Source organism: Ambystoma mexicanum, chromosome 2p (genome assembly GCF_040938575.1).
Source record: "Ambystoma mexicanum isolate Mex_15411 chromosome 2p, UKY_AmexF1_1, whole genome shotgun sequence".
In the NCBI taxonomy this organism is placed as follows: domain Eukaryota; kingdom Metazoa; phylum Chordata; class Amphibia; order Caudata; family Ambystomatidae; genus Ambystoma; species Ambystoma mexicanum.
This window is the reverse complement of record NC_090923.1, coordinates 273,445,530-273,466,682: the sequence shown is the minus strand read 5'-3', so window position 1 is coordinate 273,466,682 and position 21,153 is coordinate 273,445,530. Positions and strand designations below refer to the sequence as shown.

Here is a 21,153-nt window from a genome sequence, read left to right as displayed (position 1 = left end):
TAACCAAAGTGTGTGGTCCATGGAAAATAATGTAATCTCACTGCGCAGTGCCTAGTTCTCAAAGCTTCCAACTTTTATGCATAACAATACCACTGTCTAAACAGGAAAAAAATACATTTGTGATTGGTGAATGTCTCTGAGCGATGGGATGGACGTGTTTTAAAATATAGAGTGGCCATGTCTAGCATGATTTGGTGGTGTTCGGCCTTGCCGAAGACCATGGTAGCAGTCTGGAAGCGTTCTAAACATCTATGGAATAACAAAACCCTTAACATTGCAGGAACAACCTTTAGTTGCAGGGACGTTAAGATGAGCAATACATTGTAACAAAACCTTTGAAATGTGATCTGTGATGTTACCATTGTGGTCATAAACTATGCAACAGGAGGCATGAAGTTAAGGTGGCTTTAGCTGAATTTCAGGGGTTTTGTTGTGTTAAGTTCTCACCTTAACGTCCCTGCAACTTAAGTCCAAACTCATAATGAGGCCCTATCAATGTAACACGGTAATAACACTGTCAATTTTCATTCTATAATTAATTCACAAATAATACATTTTACATTCTATAATAGGTTTAGCATAACCTCATCTATGACACATGTTTTACATTTTCACTTACCTCCGTTAGCTTGACCATCTGTCAACAGAATGATAATTGAAGCACTTTTTTCTGGAACCAGGCGATGCTCATGAGCATAGTTGAGCATCTCAACAGCCTTCAGCAAAGGGTCATTGATGTTAGTCCCTGCACAGGAAATATAAATATACAGTTTGTAGATAGTTGGTCATACATCAATGCCATGAGCTTGGGGCTCATCACCAACATGCTTTCTGGGACAAACACACACTTTCTGTAATAATGAGAAGATGATTATTTTGAAAACAAAATGTCATACTTCTGAATTCAAATTCAAAAGTATCTGTTGCCTAACGTGATTGGAGTAAATTACATTTCTCATAATTCAAATGTACCCAATTTTAGATAGGTAACCCATGATAGTGCCCTGCCTTCATCATCCTAGGAGTTTGTTATTGATATTATCAAAAAGTAAAATACATTTTACTTGACAACAGTTGCAGAATGTTGTAACATGATACATCAAGCATATTACAAGGACGACAACATGAGACTATGGAAAATACTTACAGAAGAATTACACACTTTCTTGCATAGGACATGGCTGTCCACGGTCTGTCTAGTGTCTCAGATCCCGCATTTAATTTGGTAATTGCTAAGACACACACACACAGATACGCACACTTGTATTGTTCCAGACAGCAAAGCTTATCACTGAAACAGAAATGATCACTACCCTCTATCCTGATCCTAGGGAATAAGGCACATCAAACCATCCTTGATGCTGCTGCTCTGGGAACTTTACTTGTAGAAATAAAGCACCTGATTGCCAAATGGCTTTCATGCTCTGCCAGGCGGCCGGACATGGCCTTTAACGGCCCGCCAGTCTGAGCTAAGGCAGGACGGGCGAAGCGAAGGATACAGGGCGAGGCCCCCTGTTGCCTACGTGAAAACAAGGCGCCACCCGGGTAAGGGCTTCGGGTGGTTGGTACAGCTGGTCGGACTGTGTATTCTCGCGTGCTGTTCCAGCCACCTGATCGGAATTCTTCATTATTAGGGGTTTGCAAACCCTGTGTATACAAATTCTACATGCCTTCATTCATGTTTTGAACCCCTAAAACGTGTGTTTTTTCTTGTGTCACATATTGACCGTCACTGTGTGCTGAGGCTTATATTTATTCCTCAGCCTACAAGTGTATTTGTCAAATGGACATTTATTACATCTCAATCACTTATGTAACCACCTAGCAATAGTGTGGTATTCTTAAATAGCTTCCACAGACGCTCATGTGTGGCTCATTATGATTGTACAGGACAATTACACTGAATTTGTGCATATGGTACTTACAAGAAACCTTGGAGGCATAGTTTGAATATTTCAGAATTAATGCCTCATAAACATTTTCAAATGTTTAAAAATGTCATGATTTCTTAATTGCAGAAGGAGAATGGAAACAGCCTTTTTCAGAGTCGCTTCACAGGAAGGGAGAACACATCCCAGATACTCAACACTCTCGATCTCAAATTCACAGTTCTCGATTTAAGTTAAAACTGTAACCTATGCATGACCTTTGTAACATGATTTCAAAGCTGCTTCCATGAAGGTTAATATATCACAATTTTGTTTAATTTGAAAATGGTACTGAAGATACCATCCTAGAAAAGGGCATTTCAAAATAATCATGTTGTAAGGATCACTCCAGGAAACAGCAGGTAAATTGTTCTTATGTTCCTTTTATTAACTTGTAACAAGTAGATAGCAGAGGATCAGGGCCCAGCCCAAAGGGAACCCACTGGCACACACCAACTAGGCATTTCATTTCACTGCAGATATGCGTTGGAAGCAACCTCAGGGTAGTTCTGGTGTGGCTAGTCATGGGCTCTGTAGGTTGTTAGGTTCTTTCATTTAGCTCCAAGTTCCAGTCCTGGCGTTTGCACATCCAGTGATCTTCTCTGTGGCGAGTCTTGAAGTCTAGGAAGTGGCCAGGGCCATTTCTGCTGATGTCCCAGGAGGGAGTCATGGGTGGAGTGGAGAGTAGGAGACCCGTCTACAAAAGCTTCGTCCAGAAAAAGAGCCATTACAGCAATGACTTCCTTGTCATGATTGATTGAATTGACTTCCCTGCTTGTCTCTTTCTTCTGCCTTGATCACTCGTGCAAGCTGCAGTCAGCAGTGGGTGCATATCGCACCCTGTAGCTGACTGCAGCCTGCCGCAGATGCTCTATATGGAGGCAGTTTGTATAGGGGTCGGGGGACTATAGCTCATAGCGAAATGCCTATGTATGCTTGATATGTGGTCTGAAGGTGGAGGCCCTGAGCCATTGCCTTGCTGCTTTTTCTTACTCTTTGGGCCTTTGTACTTCGTACTTCGGACTGTGACAGCGATTGTGCTCATGTGTGCGCCCTTTCAAGCAGTGCAATTTAACCTGATAGGCCTCATACCTACCGAAACTTAAGAGCGCGGGGGCGGGGGAGTCCAGCCTGTTCTGCACAGCTACAGCTATTCGAGCTGAAGCCCTCTGGCCGGCAAAGGGCCCAGGCTTTTCGGGGCTGCGTAAGGAGGGCCCACACTTGGCTGCTGCTGTATTTTTTTTTTTTGCTTGCCGCCTCAAGCCTTTATTATTGTTTTTGTTTGAAGCCTCGAGCCGCATATAGGCTCATACAGGAGTCCAGGCATGTTGCGTGTGCCTGGATTCTGCTGGCTGAGGGCCTTTGGGATTTCGGCTGAACTTCAACGATGGTAGCTACATTGGAGTGGTAAGTGCTGGGTAATTGTCACGTTGATGTTTCCGGGGCAACCCAGGGGCGGGAGGGACCCAGGGGAAGTGGGAAGTGAAATAAAGTAGACGTGTGTGCCAACGCTCCGTGTCCGTTGCCTTCTTGCTGCGCCATCGGCCCGCGATACCGAGGGAAGGTATCACAATGGCGACGAGGATGGGATCGTGGGTGGGGCACCGCTCCTAGGAGCTCAGCAGCCCACCCACAACGACCGCAAAGGGAACACTCACGGAAGCGGGCCCAGCCAGCAAGCCAGATAACACGCGGCCTGAGCCGCGGCGGTGATCACGCGCAGGAGGACGCACATCAGTGCCTCAAGTGAGGCCCCGCCACGCGGCGGACGAGAAACCATCTCACGCAGCGCTCGGCTGTGAATCGAGGTCCACGTGTTCCACTCGGGAAGGAAGCATCGGCCGGCAGGCCCCCAGACAACCCGACAGGCACGTGAGCCCAGGCAGGAAACCCGGCAAAACAGCAGCGGAAGGCCACAGAGCACAGCACCCAACACCAAAGGGCCCCAGGAGGATCCAAAGTACTTCTGCAATCTGGATGGTGCTCGTGCCACGTGTGGCGGCCATCCAGCTTCAAATGAGGAGGAAACAAGGCACCTCTGCTTTCTTGATGGTGCTCGTGCCACATATGGCGGCCATCCAACTCCAATAGAGGGCCAGACCACGCCCCTGAAGGAGACAGGAGAAGGATCCCCACGGACAGACCGCACATCCACAGAGCAAGGCTTGTGGCATCACCAGAAGTAAGCATCTCCCTGTCACCATGTCAGGACAAGATGATGGCCAAGGAGGGCAAGCACAAGGGAACGCGCCCCCACCCCCTGGGACACCCGCACCAGAGCACATACCATACCATCTACCGGACACCCTGGCAGTGCAAATGCCGGCGGTATTTGATGTAACAGACACCAGCAATATGGGGCCCCGGTGGACCAAGTGGATCAGGGATTTCGACTTGTACATGGGTGCCACAGGACCAGTCGCTGATGCAAGACAGGTATGTCTCCTAAAACTAGCGGTAGGACCAGCGACCCGAGACATAATCGATGAGATGTCCTAAGATTCCATAGACTAGATCAAAGAGCTCAAGGAAGCGCTAGCTGCGTACTTCGCACCCCATACTAATGTAGACTATGAAAGACATCTATTTCACAGTACCAAACAGGCCAAAGGGGAGTCCATGGATGCCTACGTGATTCGATTACTCACCAACCTAAAGCACTGTGACTTTACAAATTATTCAAACACTGAGGCACTAAGATCGCAAATCATCTCTGGGTGCGAGTCGCAAACTTTCCGACGGAAGCTACTTCAAAAATCCTGCATGCTTGAGGAAATCCTGGCACTAGCGAGAGTTGAGAGAGCCATTGACTCACAAGTTGAAAGTTTTGGCAGCACCACCATAGGGGAAAATGTCAACAAACTGCAATTAGAGAAGAAAACTTAAGAACTCATCTGTTAAAAGTGCAGATTCGAGTACCCGCATGAAGGGACATGTCCAGCCATAGGTCAACGGTGCACCTCGTGTGGTGAAGAGGGTCACTTCAAGGCAGTGTGCAGACTATTCCGTGATCGAGGCAGAGACAGGCACCGGGAAAATACCTCTCGCCCAAGAAGCAGACATGGAGGGTCTGCAATCCATAACCCAGCCCCCACCACCTCGAATGGCCAAATTCAACCCACAGGCGACCAGCGAGACAGAGAATCAGGGGAAGATCGGCAAAGGCGAAGGGAAAGAAGAAGGCTCACAATGCGCCCAAGAACGGAACGCCGATCCCGACGCCTCGTGCGATACCTGGTAGAGCAGTCTCCCACTGACTCTGACCCCAGCTCATCAGGGAGTGACCAAAAGAGAAAGGCCTATGTATACGCACTGGGAAACCCCACAGCGACCGCTCTCAGTCCAACGCTCATCATTAAGCTGCAAGAGAGACCAACAGAATTTCTCATAGATACAGGAGCCACTGTCAACGTGGTGAGCGAGAAGATAGACAATGACCTTCCATAAATGCCCAAGCTACACCCAGCAACTGTGAACATATATGCATACGGGGCCAAGACACACTTGAAATGCCTGGGACAATTCAATGGACTCTGCCGGTACAAAGGCCATGAAATGAGAGTACCAATTCATGTGCTAGCCACCGAGGCGGACAGCGGGTGCGTTCTCAGTTTCAAGGCAGCCGCAGACATGGGCCTAATACATATCCTGTATAACATCATGGTCCGAAAATACATAGACCCGGTGGAAATGGTTAATAATCTATACCCCAAAATCTTCAAGGGAATAGGAAAGCTCCGTAACAGACAAATAAGGCTCCACGTGGACGAGTCAATTCGCCCTGTAGCCCAGCCATACCGCGGAATTCCAGTCAATATTCAGAAGAAAGTAGAGGATGAACTCCAAAAACGTCTCGTACAAGACATCACCGAAAGGGCCACAGGACCCACCACATGGGTGTCACCTATTGTCCCTGTTCTGAAGAAAGGATCAGAGGCCATAAGGTTATGCGTGGACATGCAACGCCCGAATCAGGCCATCAAAAGGGAGAGGCACCCCGCTCCTAGAATTACGGACATGATACATCTGCTAAACGGAGCAAAGGTTTTCTCCAAACTAGACCTGCAAAAGGGGTATCATCAGCTAGTTTTGGACCCCGACAGTAGGAACATCGGCCCGTGATACCGAGGGAAGGTGTCACAGTAATCATTGCTTTTTATTGTTAAACAAAGCCTAAAAAGGGTGTTATCAAGTGCAAAGTTATAAAGACATAGACAGCCTTAGAACTGGCTTGGTCACGTGTCTAAATACAGCTCATCATGGCTCCAAGCTGTTAAATGTTAAATGTTAAATGTTAAAGGTATTTGTACCGCGCACCGTCACCAACGGAATTGGTCCCCAGGCGCTCTGGCGGATCTGTAAATGATAAGGTGGGATGGGGTGGGTTAGTAAGGTCAAGAGGGAGTAGGATAGTGAGAGGAGTGGTGTTCTGTTGGCAGCTTCAACTCGGTATACACCAGATGCTGAGCCTTGGTGCGGGTATCGGGTCTGTGATAGGCCGCGTGTGCTGTTGGTCCGGTTTATGTGCTGTTGCAGTGTTGTGAAGTGCGTGCGGCTTGTTGTGCGAGAGATGGTTGTGTGAGTTTGAGTGAGATAAGTATGCATAGTTTGAACTTATATTGGCTAGTGGGTTACCTGACCTTTGGCATGCTAGCATTTGCAGTTCTGTCCCAGTGTGGCACCAGTTGACCCCCACAACTCTATCTGGATGCGGCGCGGGCCAATGTCTAGAATTCTATCTGGGTGTGGGCAAGCCAACATTGGTGAAAGCACATCTAATACTTACCATCAGCACCTCCGGTGGGCTTGAGTTTACCAGGAGCCTGCTCCATCTCACCCCTGTTGCAGATTGAGTAGGCTGTTCCAGTCTATATTTAAAACGTATTCTAAATGGGACTTTATGCACGTGCATCGCTGTGCTCGAAATTCTGTCGGTGATGAATTTGCTGGAACTATTTCATGGATTTTTACTATTGGAATATTTTTCTGTTGGGGCGCTATTTGCCCCATGGCTGCCTCCAATACCGGGTCCGGCACCGGTCTTGTTCAATGGGGATTTACCGGTGCATTCCAACCCTGGAGGGACCGGTAAGTCCCCATTGAACAAACCATTCCCCATTCCCATTGAGCCCCCATAGGGTGCTAATAACCGGCTCGCGACTAGCAAGCCGGTTATTACCACCCTGGTCCCTTAGCAGGACCCGTAAGGGATGTGTGGTCAGACCACATGTTCCTTACGGTTCCCGTCCCGGTGCCGGTAATCCCTTACTGCCCAACTCATAATGAACCCATGATCACTACCCACTGATTACTACCATTTTGTCAACAGATATGGCCAAAGAGGTAGCCTATCCCCTTGATGGAAAGCAATCTATCTCTCTGTTTGGCCATGCTTGAAAATCAACAAAGTGGGAAAGAATAGTAGAGTATGTGTATGAACCCTTGTTATACAGTGCAATCTTGGGAAATTTGGAGACCATTTGTAATAGCATGGTATCAGACCCCGAGATAGCCATGCAGTTCAAGTCACTGGGAAAAAATGTAAAGCCCTATGTATCCTTGCCTACCACGGCTGTAAGAAAGAAAGCTTTGAGAACAATTGGCTGGTATGATGACTCATGCGCCAATGCCACGAAGAGACTAGTGAGTTATGTGAGATCGGATCTGGGGGTGGACAAAACTGAGCTCAGCTCCCTTTGTCGCGTGCATAAAAACTTAAGAGACTTTGTGGCTAACCATTGGAGTACTCTCACTAAGGCAATAAATGAACGAGACTATAACACATTTTGAAAATTGGTTAGCGCAAAGGAACTGAATGGGGACCAACAGCAATACTGTATGATCCCAGCTGATTTTTGGTACTCCCACTTTTCCATTGTATATAAGAGTGGGGAGGAATTAAAGTCCCAGATTAATAAGCCACCTTAAATAATGAACATAGATCCACTAGATCTCTTTTTATCCATTGCTTAGGTAGAAAGGGCATTGGTGGAACAGAAATGTGGACGGGCTGCATGCCCAGATCTGATCCCATTGGTTCTTTACAAGAATGACGTACAAATCTGTGCTCCAACACTAACCAACATGTTTAATGCTGTTCTCAGATCATGGGCCTCATTCCGACTGGAGGTAGCCATGGTGCTATTTGCGCCATGGCTGCCTCCAGTACCGGGTCCGGCACCAGACTTGTTCAATGGGGACTTACCGGTGCATTCCCACCGTGGAGGGACTGGTAAGTCCCCATTGAACAAACCATTCCCCATTCCCATTTGAGCCCCCATAGGGCTCAATGGGAATGGGGAGGGCGCTAATAACGGGCTCGCGACTAGCAAGCCCGTTATTTGCACCCTGCTCCCTTAGCAGGACCCGTAAGGAACGTGTGGTCAGACCACACGTTCCTTACGGTTCCCGCTAAGGGACCTCAGAATTGGGCAGTAAGGGATTACCGGCACCGGTCTCCTTACCGGTGCCGGTAATCCCTTACCGCACAACTCATAATGACCCCCCATGTTTTATTCCTGACTCCTAGCTGAGCGCAGTAATTGTTCCAATCTATGAAAAAGGGGGTACGGAGTTGCTGAGTAATTATCAACCAATTTCCCTTTTAGATTCTGCAGGAAAAAACTTTGCAAAGGGTCTTCTAAAATATTTGCAGGATTGGTTCGACAACAATAATGTACTAAGGGATTTGCAAGGCAGGTTTCGCACCAATAGGAGTAAAATAGATTGTTGCTTTTGTTTTTTTCAGTTATGCAGAAATACACAGTACTTCGTAAAATGAAACTATACGCCATATTTCTCGATCAGAAAACAGCGTTTGACACAATGGCCCTCATTACAATACTGGCGCTAAACCATGGCGCAATTAGCACCATGGTTGGTGCCGGTATCGTAATGAGTCTGCCAATGTTCAATGGGGAATTACCACCCCATTCCAAGGTTGGCGGGGCAGTAATTCCTCATTGAACATTGGCCCTTCCCCATTCCCATTTTTGCCCCATAGGAGTCAATGGGACTGGGGAAGGCGCTAAGTACGGTACCGCAAATTGCACCAAGGTCCCTTTGCGGGTCCCTACTTTAACGGCTGGTCTAGACCAGCCGTTCAGGTCGGGTCCCGGGTCCCACAAAGGGAACTCGTAGTAAGGCGCTAATGGGTTAATGGCACCAAAGCCTTTTACGGCACCGTTAACCCATTAGCGCCAGTGTCGTAATGAGGCCCAATACCACAAAACTCACTGTGGCAAATCCTACTAAACAGTAACGTTCTCCCACAACTGTTGATCGCTATAATGTTGCTTTATGGCGAGAATTGCACCACTGTACGATACAGCCTAGGTGGTGAGCAGACCCAGGCATTTACAGGGATGTGAGTTGGTCCCTCTCCTCTTTTGCATCTATATTCAGGAGACAATAGATGCTCTTTCTAGAAATTATTTTGATACCCCAAAGATGGCATCCAAGAAGATTCCTGCTCTCTTCTATGCAGATGACACAGTTATTATGCCAACTACCCCAATGGGATTAAAAAACTCACTGAATAACTTTTTGTTAAAATGTAAGAACCTTCCCTTGGAACTAAATGCAGAGAAAACAAAAGTAATGGTGTTCAAGACACAGTTTTCAAAATATTGCCCTGTGTTATTAAAGGTAAAGGATACCAAATTAGAGCTGTCGCATATTTTTACTATTTGGGTGTCAGATTCCAGAACTCGGGTGAATGGTCTCAACAGGTTTTAAAAGCAGCACCCAACCTTGAGTAATATAGCAAGGCAATTCAATCAATCTCCATTAGACATGGCTGTGGTGTAATTTCACCTGCAATAGATCAGTGTAAGAAGCTAGCTCTACTGGCAGCCATTTATGGAGCCCAACTCTGGGGATATGTCAACAGCGGGAAATTAGTGGTTATAAAACATACATTTTTGAAAAAGCTAGTTCTTCTGCCAAGAAGTGTGCCCTCTGCACTGCTACAACTGGAATTCAATATTGCCCTGAAAGGCGACCAGACTGTGTGCAAACCAGTTTTATACTGGGAACGACTTGGAGAATACAGAGCATCTCACCTTCTATCGTGAAGCTGCTAAACTCCTGCTATCATTGAATCGGGCATACAGTGTCAAATGCATCTCACGTAAGAAGAACACTTTGGGGAGCCTAGGAGTCTTTGATTTAAGGGAATATCTAAGAGTTGGACTCGGCTCCCGGGCTACCAACTTGAAAGAAGGAGGTTAGAAGGTAAGGCTGCACTGCTTAAGTTGGGCCCGGACTACTTATTTTTGCAGTCAGAGGGTGCTGAACATACTCATTATGATTTCATCTCACCGCGCGTTGACCGCTCACTTTATGTTTGCATGAAAATGGGGATTGCCCACTTCACTAGATCGTGGTATGATAATGACTCAGGATTATGTCCCATGTGCACATCAGTTACAGACACGTTAACTCACTATCTATTGGTCTGTCCACACACACTTGATCATAGACGCTGTTACCTGAAACCAGTAATAAATGAAATGGGGATTAGATGTGTAGGTGACGCTGTAAGGTTTTTAAGACAATCCACGTAACCTCACATCATCTTTGCAACTGCCAGGTATAACAGGGCCTCATTACAAGTTTGCCGCCAAACTTGCGATTTTTGTCCTGCACCCGCAAATGGGCAATTACCGGGTCATTACGACCCCACCGGACCCGGTAATTGCCCATTCGCGGGCGCCAGAATCAAATGCTCCCCATTCCAATTGAGCCCCACAGGGCTCAGTTGGAGTGGGGAGGTCGGATGCACCGGCACCCCATTCATGAATGGTGCCGGTGCATCCGTCGAGTTGTGCTCGTGGGTGACGGTCTGCCCACCAGGTCAGACCTGGCGGGCAGAAAGGCACCCGCGAGCACAACTCATAGTTTGCCGGTCCAGTAGCAATGGTCCCGGTAGTTTACCGGCACCTTTAATACCAGACTGGCAAACTTATAATGAGGCCCAGAGTGTGGTTACATAGATCAATGTTTTTAAAGAACCCCTCTGATCTATTATAATGTATCACGACCTAGATAATCTATATTTCTGTATATTTGCACGGACCTGCACTGATTAAATTCCCGTGGGAAAATCGGAAATATCAGGGGGACAATTCTGATTAATTTGAAATCTGATTTTGGCAGTGACCCATGGAGCATATCAGCCTCTGCCCCTCTAATGCATGTCATTGAACAATGATGGAAACAAACGGGTTTGTGTTTTTAATGCACTGTACTAGTAACTGTAGGGGTTGCGAGTTAACTCCCCACGCCAGAATTCATATAATTGGTCTTAATACTTGTTTTTACATGTCATCATTTTCTCTTTTTACGACAAAAATGTATACCCTTGTTTTAAATGTGATTCTTGTTTGTTTATATGGATTGCGCGATTAAATATTGCTATAGGGTACTTGTATAGTTGTATAACTGGTTTTTCAAACCAAATAAATGTTTGTTTGACTGACTGAGGGAACACATTTCACATTCACATTCCAGCTACACAGCCAACATTCTCTCAGTGACATCACTCAGCCATGCATGAAAGGGATCAGGACATCACAAGTCATAATTCCCAAAATATTTTATGAACATTGCCTTTGACTCATTGACGCATGTCATCTATATGAAGCACATCAATTGTATGAACAACCATAGGCCCTCAGAAAGATTCCAAAATATAACAAATAAAGAAAATGTATAAGAATCACTGCGTTGTCAAACTATTCAGCCCTAATTAGTCCACAGGGGCTGCAATTCTAATATATTTTTTGACCTCAAAAAAATAGAAGAGCACTAGTTTGTATTTTTGATAAAACAATCAATCAAATGTGGGCATTCTACAAAAGAAAAGCCTTCACAACTGAAAATGAGAAAATGTGTGCAATTGATACATTTGGGGCACAGAATCAATTTCCAAGCAGATTGAATTAACTTGTCTTTGGATTCTAAAACACATCTAGGAATGTCTGATAATGAATTGGCCTTTCCCACTCTCTATTGCTCCACTGAACATTTAGAATATATTCCCAAATTATTGTGGTCTAGTGGTGGAGTCCAGTAGCAAGTTGTCTTCTGAAATGCAAGACTACCTAATCAATGCAAAAACAGTAGTTAAAATAATGGTTGTTCCTGCATCCAGGAAAAGCCAATAGCCAAAATGAATTTGGAGATGCAATTAAAACAAACTATAAGATACCCTTACGGAACACTAAACTACCACTGGTCGTGCCTGAAAATCAATTACGGCTCTGCAAACTTTCTCAAAGTTTACCCGCATGTTCATGTGAATATACTGCGATTTGGGTAGGTTTGCAGGTTCCAACAGATTTGTCTTCCAACCTGAATACACCCAACACCCCTTAAGAGCTATACATCTTCAAGGAAGTGCAAGGGTGCTTTGTGGCAGTTTGGGCTAATTAGTGGGGAAAAACATGCAAAATAACCTAAAAGGTTTCATAAAAGCAGAGCAGGTTAGGGGACATGGACGGATTTGTTGAGTCTGAGTGAGGGTGTAGAAAAAGGAAACGGAGCCCAGTGCATCTGTGAACGTTATCCAAGTAGGACACCACATTAAACTCTGCTGTACAGATTTTAGTAGATCAATGCACCTATTACAGAGATCCATCTGGAGCCTGCAGTTCCACGTTTGAATCTGGGTGACAAGAAATCAGCCTTTCATCCTTCTGAAGTCGATCCAAATAGCAAACTTTAATTGGGGAATTATACAATTGCATGTTAGGCTAGCAGAGCCCGTCAGATCAGGCATGCACGGGTCTGCTCTTCATTATTCATAGGATGACACATTGATTTTTTAAACGTTTATAATATTACAATATTGGGTATTCATAGCAAGTGGAACTCTGAAAAGCATGCAGGGTTAGGGAGGTATCGTGCATTAGGGGAGCATGAGTTTTTAGCATGCTGAGCTTACTTCCATGAGCACTGCTGAGGTTATTTGTTTAAAAATAGGGAGACGGCATGGCGGAAGATCAGTGATTTCAGACAAGCCAGTACGACAGAACCAGTCATATGTCAAGCATTCATGAGTCTCTTACAGTCCTTAAGGAACACCATTTAGTTAGATAGGATTGCAATTCCATGAGCTCCGTAAAAGGGGAAAATCACAGAACATATATCTTCAGTAAGAGCTTTATTCGCAAAAATGTTGTTTGTGCAAGTGATTAAATGCACTAATGCTTCTCATCAATTGCATCCAAAAACACATGTACCCCATTTACAAAGGTCCTTTGAATGTGTGCATCATAGAGATTCCAAATTGTATTCCTTTTGCACAAATAAGGGGGTATTTCTGCAAATTTTAATGAACCTACTAATTCAGAAACTGGATGCACATTAAAATTTGCAGAAAACAAACACGTTCTCGTTTGCAGAGCAAGTGCATTGCATTTCTGACTTGTTCATGTTTATGTTTTTTAAGAGAGTAATACAGCGTCATGAACCATTGCTGTTACACTTAAGTTACTATTAGTGAAACAGGTGTAGCAATTATGTTTTTTTTGTATACACATTTCATAATGGCAGACTCCATAAGGGCTTGCCTATGAAATGGAAATCCAGCATCAATGTGGGTGCAGGAAATGACATACACGTGCCTGACATTGCAGCATCCTTCCCTGGAAATGTGCAAGTCACCTTTGTGAATAACATGACCAGTGCACGTAATCCAAAAATGTTTACAAAATCCTCTGTGCATTTCCGATTTGCATACTTTTTGCGAATTTGCAATTAAGTGGGTTTTTTTAATGAAGGATTACATTGTTTTGTTAGTTGAAAAGAAAGGATTCATGTTGAGTCCTAGGCTAAAGGATACGTGGTAGGACATTTTCTGAACTTCTGACTTATTCCATTAACTTTATACTTACTCTTGTTTACTTTGAACATGTGCTTGCAAGAAAATGTCTGACCTCTTTAACCCAATATTCACAGCAAAAATTCAAACTTTACAGCCACATTTCATCAGCATGAATTGTTATCAATTGTTGTGATCTTAAACACAATCTTTCACCTGAATCTCTTAAAAGTCCGGCTGAACCCGAATCGCCTGCATAGAGTGAATATGTATGTGATTCAGAGTTAGTCCACATTTATTTACCCAGGCTTAGTAATAAATAAATGGCATTAAGGCTAAAACTCTTTCATCGCAGACCCATTATTTACCTAGCAGAGGTTGAGAGGAATCAGTGCTTTTTTTAGTAATTAACCAAAGCATTAACTGAGGGTAATTATCGCATGTAGACAATGATACTAACACCTTTAAGATCAACATCATAACCTGACATTTCAGAGACATAATTATATCCTTACACCCCCCCTTCCTCAAAGGAATTGAGTGATGTTGTTTCCCATAAACTAAAAAAAACGAGCAACGTAGCCCTTAATCAGAGGCCCCTTATTGGAGGATTATGAACATATGGTTGTGTTAGAAAATAAGTTAGATCTTTTTTTTAAAAGACAGATAATTATGATGTAGCTTGAACAAATTCATTAACAAAAAACTGCAATGGGAATGTAAACCATTCTAAAATTAGATATGAATTTAAACAAGATTAAATGGCATTTTACGTCATTTGAACTTTCAGTAGTATAGCAAAAACACATCTTCCGCTAAACAGGAGACACATAAAATAGATCATCAACGTTGAGTTCATTGTGAAATCATCTTTAATTTATTGGGCTAAAAATTCTATCAAATCACAGTCATACAGTCATGGCTCAGCTATGACCACATTATTCATGCTTATTATTTACAGAAGGCCATGCATAAAACTGCAACTAGGGAGGCAAGTTCAGAACATGAACACTATCCTACAAGAAGGTAGTGTGGAGAAAAGGAGAAGAAGGTAGAGCAATAGGAGGAATAAGAAATCTGTGGATAAGGTGTTGATTGACCCACAAAAATTACCCATTTGAAATAATAAAAAATGCTAATCATTTGGACACATCACACTACAGTCTTGTTATCACAGGCAAATGTGCTGCCACATGCTAAGAGACCAAGGAGAGGAATCAGTAGGAAAACAAGGAACATATTGATAAGGCACAATAGAATGAACCAATCAAGGGATGCTAACCACCTCAGATACTTTATATGTGCTTCTAGTACATTTTCTTTTTCAAAATGTCAGGTACTCTAGTGTATGGATTCTGCGTGAGCTAAGTCTGTCTGTCAGTCTCACTTTCAGAAATGTAAGCAATGCTAAGGATTTCTAGGTAGGTGGTTCTCACAACCAATTCTGTCAATCACTGCAATTCAAATATAGACATCTTTATATACTTTACACTGTGTATGATTATTTGACATACTAACTGCACTATACTATTTTACAGAGATGTTTCATGCAGAAGCAGAGAAAAATGCAGAACCCTGCTGAGTGTAGCATCCATATTGTATCCTTTAAATGCCTTCTGGCTTTAGGAAAAAAAGAAAATAATATGCATTGTGAGCATCGACACAGCTATCATTATTAAAGTATGACATTTGGGAAAATGTGCTATTAAACTAATGAAGTCTGCTAAGGCGAATCACCTGGCAGCAATCAGGATTCACTATTTAAATAAAGACATATGTTAAACTAGTTGATAAAGCAGGGGACATGGCCAACAGCCCATAAAATGGCCACCTCATTTCAATCCTCGTCACATCTTCATTTTGAAATTAATGTATTATATTGTTCAGGCACAGAAAATCGTATATCCTCTGTGTGCATATGTATTATCAACGCTGGTGTATGGATTGCAAATTTTGTAATGCTCTGACTGCGGCACTCCAAGCAGCTTCCCTCAGTGGTTTATCTTGGTCGATTGGTGTGGAGGTCTAGTGGCATGATTGGGTTTATGACCTCCCCTGTTGCGGCTCTGATGGTGAGACTTGCTTGTTCAGGATTGTGTTGAGGGACCTCTCTAGAGCTGGTGCATTCCAATCCGTTGTCACGGCAATCGTGGTCAGTACAAAATGTGGCAGAGACATATAAAGAGGGGCTGATGCACCCTTGTGTGACAGGGAGAAACCGAAGTCATTGTGGGAAAGCTTTGCTGGTACTCTTTAGGTGTGGAGCCCGTCCTGATAACTACAAGGCTCTGCCATCTCATCGCTCATCAGCGACTTTAATTTATTCTATCTAATTCAGAAAACGAGCTGAAGTAATTTAAAATGTCCCATTTGCCCTCTACTGGCCATTACATTAATGACTTCACTTCCATACAGTGATTTTGAATTGAAGCCTGATTTGATATGCATGTTTTCATCATAAATGTACTCTTTACATTTTTATTAGATTTATATTGAAGAATGAAAATATCTAAATATTATGAGGTAATGTTAAAATTGGATGATGCACTTCTTCATTCCTTATTCAAAGAGAAAATGATGCTACAATTCCATCACCCTTATAGCATGATCTTGAAAACATGCTCCCTGAGATAACTAATATTCCATCCATATTTAGTGCTCTAGATAAGCATTCCATTGCATTTCAAAAAGACTTCCAATCCTTTAAAATCAAAATTAATTGTTTTTTTAAAAGAATTGACAATGTGGAAGAATGTGTCTTTTAAACAGATGATACGCTTGAGAGCTTAGATCATATACAGATGAGACTTAAACAACTAGAAGATCTGGAAGATTATGGTATTCCAGAAAAGGAGGAAGGTGATGATCCTGCTCCATTTTCAGAAAATTGTATTCCGAAAGTTCTTCCTCCCCAGTGTTGGAACTGCAAAGAGCACATAGAATCAGACCCAGATATCTCATCACCCAAACATTGTATTGCATGTTTCATCCATTATCAACAAATCAGAATGGTTCTATCAAATGCAAAAAAATCTCCTGATATTCTCAAGAGATACCCAGAACAAAAGGAAAACATTTTTTAATATTAGACCTTGGTTCAGAAAACTACGGATTAGATATGGTTTATTGGATCCAGCTAAAATGATTGTGACTTTTCCGAATGGCCCAACAAAAGAGTTTTTTGGACCAGAATATCTTGTTAAGTTTCACCGTGAGATGGATCCTAATCAAATGGACATCCCAGCTCCATTACCAAACCTCTGGTTTTGGTGCCTCATCTGATGCATCTTCTTCGGCCCAGTATTCTAAAAGAAACAGAACCAATTGCAGTAACACTTTTACAGTGTGAAGCAGATCAGACCTAGCCCTACCATCTGCTAATTCAGTCCAGTTAGACAAATAAGAAGACACATTGTGTTCCGCAATTAAACCTACCGAAGCTACACTGAATCAGATAGCCGGATATTGTTTCCAACACTAATGTAGGGTCATTGTCTCTCCACCTCCATTTTAAACAACACTGCAAAGTCTAATTGTAACTTATTATATGTCCAAGAGGCTTATAGTCCGATGTCATTTTCGGCCATTATCTATTTTCAGGAGGTTGTAGTTTTCCATTTTTAATATATGCCTTGAACCACTTCTAATTCATTTCTTCTTCGTAGAAGAGTGATTTGAGTTCTAGGATGGTGTGCCGGTCACTTGGACTTTTTGGCCCACCTACCTTTGGGTTGCAGTATGATTGGTGTTTCTGTATCTGCGTTTTGGTCATTTTATATATTTTCTTTCACTATATGTTGTTTACAATTATAAGTGTTTGTCTTGTACCCCTCCCGCCTGTGTCTTGTCCTACAAACATAAGATACATGTTGGATGGATATATTACAGTTATTAACTTATGGTACACTTTGTAATGTGTATAGTAGTTTGTTTGCTTGTATTTAACACAGTTCTAAAATTGTTGTTATATCTCATAATGCTATCACTCTGCTTGTAAGCATCTGACAATTGGAGATTGAAATGTGAAAAGCATTACTACCCCATTAAGAGACAAAAGATCACCTCCCATCTCGCTAAATTAAAACTTGATATTACTTGTATCTAGGAAACCCATTTGGACTTTGCTGAGGAAAACATTAATTGAACAAACAATGTGTCGGTCAAGTCCACTACGCAACTGCTTATCCTAAAAAGGGTGGAGTTGCTATTTTGATTGCCAAAAAACGGAAGTGTCAAGTTTTAGCAAAAGAAACCGCCTCTGGTGATTGTCTAGTGGACATTGATTTGATGATTAATGATATTAAAGTCTCTATTGTTAATCTACATGGTCCTACAAGACTGAATCCAGACTTTTCATATGTCGTGGAGACTTTTAAAAAAATAAGGGACTTTACCATGGATCATAGATTCTGAACACGATTTATTAGTACCAAAATGCATAAAAGCTGTATGAACTTTATACAAGATATGAATTTGAAAGACTCCTGGCTTCTTGCTAACCCTCTTCTTAAATATTTTTCTTTTTATTCACACCCATCATGTTCTAAGCTTGATTATGTTTTTGTTAATTCTGACATACACTCATACCTTATTGGTGCCCTTACCTATTACATCCATGCCTCAGTAATAACTATGTTTGCCTTGGTTTCTGATCCTTTCAATCTAATATATGGCTGCTTAATGCTTCACTTCTAAAAGATAATACATTCATAAAAGGTGTCCATCTGTTCACTATGGGCCAATTTACACTCAGATACTACTACTCATTACAACTGGGATGCTTATAATGCCATCATAGTGAAGGGAGGATTGCACAGGGGCAACACGTTGGTCTTGGAAGGAAGACTATGCAGAGCAGCAGAGGTTTGAATCCCGGATCCACGCTTAGAAACCAAGCTCAGGTATGGTGTTAGGCTTATTATTAAAAAAAAACATAAAATATATATAAAATTAAGGGGTTATATTATTAACTTTGTTGGCACAAAAATATATATATTGTGAGAAGTATACTTCGGATTTGTTTCAGTCAATTTAAAATGTGGAAACATCCTTTTTTACTAATACTAATGCACTGGTTTTGAGTGAATTATCTCTGAAACTTATAGAATATAATAAATACTCTACAGAAAAAGAATGTAACACTATTCTCCGAATGGAGTTCAAATACTATGAGGGTTCGAAAAAAGCTGGCAGATTATTAGCCTCCGATCTCCTATCTAAACACGAAAGCAATAAAGATGAAATCACTCAAATCAGAAATGATGATGAAACTTATATTACTAATAACTTTACAATTTAAGAAGCCTTCCTATATTTGTATTCCAAACTTTATAAAGATTGATCAGTATATTAATGAAGATTTTATTGACAATTCCCTGTTGAAAGTCGAAAATCCCAAGAATAATGCGGTTAATCTATCATATCTCGACCTACCAAATCAATTAGATGAAATTATAGCAGTTATTAAAAATGAACAAAAAGGAAACGCCCCAGGTCTGGATGGGCTACCCACATGATATGATATAATATGATAAGGCATTTATAATGTGCCTATACACAAGTGTTTCAAGGCGTGACAAGGCAAGGGAGGGGAAACAGAGGGAAGACAGAGACAACAATCCTACTAGGCCAGGTGACATTGAGATTGGCAAGTGCATGGGATGGGGAAAGGGGAACATTGCACGGAGAGAGAGGAGTGGGCAGTGCAGTACATAGGATAACAGTTAAGTAAATAAAGACAATAAAACAGTGCAGCCAGCTGATGGCTAGTGCAAGGGTAAGTGCAGACATCAGATGTCAAGTGCTAGTAGGGGCTGTGGTGATACAGAAACAGCCCCAGAGTTCAAGGGATTCCAGGGGTAAGAGGGTAGCCAGGTAACGAGTGCAAGTTAGATTCAGCCAGGAGATCAGCAGGGGAGAGGAGGAGAGAAAGTAGAAGCAAATAGGAAGGTCTTGAGGTGCTTCCGGAACAGGAGATGGTTCTCCTCAAGTTTCAGAGAGGCAGGGAGGCTGTCCCAGCGGGAGGCCCCAGCAGAAGAAGGAGATATACCACCAACTCGCTGCTTGGAGAAGCGACTAACCCCAGAGGGAGTTGGAGTCGGATGAGCAAAGAGCTCGAGAACGAAGATATTTAGGAAGAGAGAGTTGAAGGTATTGAGGTCCCAAGCCCCAGCAGGCCTTGTGGACAATGCAGAGGGTTTTGAACTACTTAATCCTCGCCGCCACTGGGAGCCAGTTCAGAGATTTCAGTCCTGGAGAGCTACGATCCCTGTGCTAGAGGTCAAGGACAGGTCTCGCAGTCCTGTTTTGGATAAGTTGCAGAGGGGCGAGAGTAGAGGCAGGCAAGTTTAGAAAGAGGCTTTTGAAGCAGTCCATCCTAGAGAGAACCACAGCTCTGGAGACAGTGAGCTTCTGGGGGAAGGAGAGGAAGGGAAGAATATTTCTGAGAAGGTGCAGCTGGTAGTGTGACGTCTTAGAGATGTCAGAGATGAGAGGAGAGAAAGAAAGTGTGGAGTCAAAGATGACCTGAGGTTTTTAGCCTCAAAGGAGGGAGCAGGAAGAGGATCAAGAGAGGCCAGCCAGAGAGTGACAGGAAAGGAGGGAGCAGGTATGCCGATGAGGAGAATCTCAGTCTTACTGGCATTAAGGAAGAGATCATTGGCGGCACACCACTCCTGGGTGGCGGACAGACAGTCAGAGGTGAGAGAAGGAGAAGAGGTGGCAGAAGGGATCATGAAAATGAGTTCAGTGTCATCTGCACAGCATTGAAAGTTGGGGCAGAGAGCAGAAATGGGGTGGGCAAGAAGTGCCAAGTATTGGTTGAACAGCCAGGAAGAGAGGTTAGACCCTTGGGGAACACCACAGGTAGAGATAGAGATAGAGGAGAGGAAGGACCCAAGTCGAACCCAGGAGGGTCGATCGGAGAGGAAGGAGGTCAGCCAAGCCAGGGCCTGATTAGTGATACCCAGGTTATCACAGAGACGGTTGAGCAGGATGGCATGTTTGACCATGTCAAAGGCAGAAAGGAGATCAAGTAAGATGAGGACACAGGGGGTGTTGGAATTGAGGTTGGAGAGCAGGTCTTCACGGATGTTCAGGAGATCAGTTTCTGTGCTTCTGGCAGCTCTGAAGCCAGACTGATGGTCATGGAGACAACCAATATAATCAGTGTGATGATGAAGATGGGAGATGGCCAGCTTTTCAAGGAGTTTTCCCAGGAAAGGAGTGATGGAGAGTGGACGATAGTTAGCCGGGCAGGAAGGATCGGCAGAGGGCTTCTTAAGAAGGGGGTGCTCAAGGGAGTGCTCCAATGGCAGAAGTGTGGCTGCAGAAATCAGCCAGAGCAGGAGCCAGGGTGTCAATGTGGTCCTTGATGGTTTTGGAGGAACAGGGGTGAAC

At 43.3% G+C, this 21,153-nt stretch overlaps 1 protein-coding gene across 1 annotated transcript in view; it reads right to left on the bottom strand.

The window, feature by feature from the left end:
- Positions 1-21,153, bottom strand: part of LOC138567739 (inter-alpha-trypsin inhibitor heavy chain H3-like) — a 475,184-nt gene that overhangs the window by 213,190 nt on the left and 240,841 nt on the right. The window contains exon 10 of the mRNA XM_069646218.1: positions 620-745. Within this exon, the coding sequence (XP_069502319.1) occupies positions 620-745 (126 nt within the window). The remainder of the gene's footprint in view (positions 1-619; positions 746-21,153) is intronic.